At 53.2% G+C, this 2,468-nt stretch overlaps 1 protein-coding gene across 1 annotated transcript in view; it reads left to right on the forward strand.

Moving 5' to 3' along the window:
* LOC102440971 (HRAS-like suppressor 3) overlaps positions 1-1,962 on the forward strand; it is a 45,647-nt gene extending 43,685 nt beyond the window's left edge. Inside the window, exons 5-6 of the mRNA XM_023746593.1 lie at positions 1,428-1,524; positions 1,708-1,962. Coding sequence (XP_023602361.1) covers positions 1,428-1,523 — 96 coding nt within the window. The 3' untranslated portion in view covers position 1,524; positions 1,708-1,962. The remainder of the gene's footprint in view (positions 1-1,427; positions 1,525-1,707) is intronic.
* The last annotated feature ends 506 nt before the right edge of the window (positions 1,963-2,468 follow it).

Raw genomic sequence — 2,468 nt, forward strand, 5'->3', positions numbered from 1 at the left:
GTGGCTGGGCATCCGTGTGGGCGGCTGGGGTGGAGGCAGAGGCACGAACAAGACGAAATAGCAGGGACAGAATCCCTGCCCTGGAGGGAGTGACAGTCGGGGTAGGGATGAGAGTGGGGAGAAATGCCAGTCGCTGTGCAGACCAGTGAGGTCAGGGGGTGATGTTGCAGCCATGACAGTCACCCCTGGCCCCTCCCGTAGCTCCAGAGGAGGGTTGTTTTATCCCCACGTTACAGATGGGGAAACTGAGGCTCACGGTGCTTTACTAGCTCACCCAAACTCATTCCAGCACTAGGCACTGAGTCTCTAGCACCTGACAGCCAAGTGCAGAGGTGGGATTTGAACCCAGGTGCCTGATCCAGGAGGCATCACAGAAGCAGCGATGCCCAAGCTGAATCTGATTTAATTTTTTTGATTAAATTGAAGCTGGAAAATGAGCTGGAGATGACCAGGGAATAGGGTGATAAGGACTACTGGCTGAGGGAGGAGGAAAAGTGGGAGCCAGGAGGAGGAAGAGCCAGGTCACGCCAGACAGATGTTTTCTGTGAAGGGCCGGGGATTAAACCTTTCGGGCTCTGGCCCATGTGGTCTCTGTCTCTGCAATCAACTGTGCAGCTTTGTAGCAGAAACACAGTCATGGACAATCCCTAATGGAACGGATAAGGCCATTCCTATAAAAGTTTTTTATGAAAACATTGGTGGGTATTAGAATCGCTGAAGGAGGAACACAGGAGGCCAAAAGGGGTAAAGAATTATGAGTTTACTAGAGGCCCGGTGCATGAATTCATGCACATTGAAAGGAACTTAGAAAAAATGTTTTAATATCGTGATTCACCCTTTTTTTTATAATAGAGGATATTTTCCATTGATTTTTAGAGAGTGGAAGGGAGGGGAGAGACAGAGAGAGAAACATTGATGTGAGCGAGGCATATTGATTGGTTGCTTCCCACATGAGCCCCGTCCAGGACCGGGGATGAGCCTGCACCTGAGGTTCATGCCCTTGACCTGAATCGAACCTGGAACCCTTCTATCCACTGTATCCACTGAGGCCAAACCGGCTAGGGCCCAGCCCTGGGTCGTGAGAGCTCACAGGGGGTTTCCCCAACTCTGCACGTGCTTCAGGCTCCCAGTGGCCAGCCCTCACCTAGACCGTCCGGGCACTGCCTGTGTCCTTCCCACGGCACCCCCTGCGGCTCTCTGAGCCTTTCAGCACCTACAGGGCCACTGTCTCCCTCACACCCACAGCTCCTTCCCCCACCCGTTCTCTCCCCGCCTCTTCTCCGTTCTCCTGGTGGCCTGTTGCCCTGCAAACACCCGCTCCTTCTGTGGTTCCGTTGGAGAGGACACGGGTCTCTTTGAGTGAAGATGGGTGTGTCCATGGCCAGATCCCTGACCTGTAGTGTGATGCCCCATATCTTGTGTTACAGGTCACTGAAGCGGTCGTGAAAGGCGGCATGTTTACAGGTGTCCTTGCCTTGGGCCTGGCTGTGATTGGGGCCCTCATGACGGTCCAGCGGAACTGAGGTGAGCAGGAAAAGCAATGAGGCCAAGGAATCATCTTAGTGGCAACCAGTTAGTATGGAGAAGACTTGCATAGATAGCGGGGGAGGGGTTTCAAATTGATTTCACTGTTTTATACTCATTTAGGCTAAATTTTTAAAAAATATGTTTTTATTGACTTTTTAATATTTTTATTATTTTTTTTAGAAATTGAGGAAGGGGCAGGGAATAGAAGGAAACATCGAAGGGAGAAATTCATCAGTGGCTGCCTCCTGCACGCTTCCTACTGGGGATCTAGCCTCAGGGAATTGAACGGGAGACCCCTTGGTTCATGGATCAACACTCAAGCCAAACCGGCCAGGCCATTCAGGCTGCTTTTCATGGAGCTATAAAGGCAAAGGAAGATTTAATTGGGGAAATACGGCTGGTGTGAATGCTATTAAAGACACAGTTGGGCTCTGTCTTGCACTGAATGCTGTGTCCCCCCCAGCCCCCCCACCAGCCGCATTTCCCCCCCCCCCCCGTTCACGTTGCAGCCCTAACCCCCAATGTGACGGTGTTTGGAGCTGGGCCTCTGGGAGGTCATTAGCCCAGAGGAGGTCATGAGGTGGTGGCGAGGGTGCGGGGTGGGCACGATGGGATCGGTGACCTTACAAGACAGACCAGAGCTCTCTCTCCTCCATGGGAGGACATAGCGAGAAGGTGGCCATTTGCAAGCCAGGAAGAGGCTCCACCAGGAACTGCATCTGCCAGCACCTTCGCCTTGAACTTCTCAGCTTCCAGGACGGTCAGAAATGAATGTCTGTGCTGCGCCCCCAGCCGGTGGTGTGTGGCCATGGCAGCCGAGCTCAGTGACTGGCTCTTCCCCAGCCGCCTGAGTGCGTCCTGGCCATTCTCTGCTTTTCTCAGGTTTCCTCTTGGAGGGCGAGGACGGGTGAGGGGCAGGAGACACACCTGTGAGGGCAAGA

Source organism: Myotis lucifugus, unplaced genomic scaffold, assembly GCF_000147115.1.
Source record: "Myotis lucifugus unplaced genomic scaffold, Myoluc2.0 scaffold_703, whole genome shotgun sequence".
NCBI lineage: Eukaryota > Metazoa > Chordata > Mammalia > Chiroptera > Vespertilionidae > Myotis > Myotis lucifugus.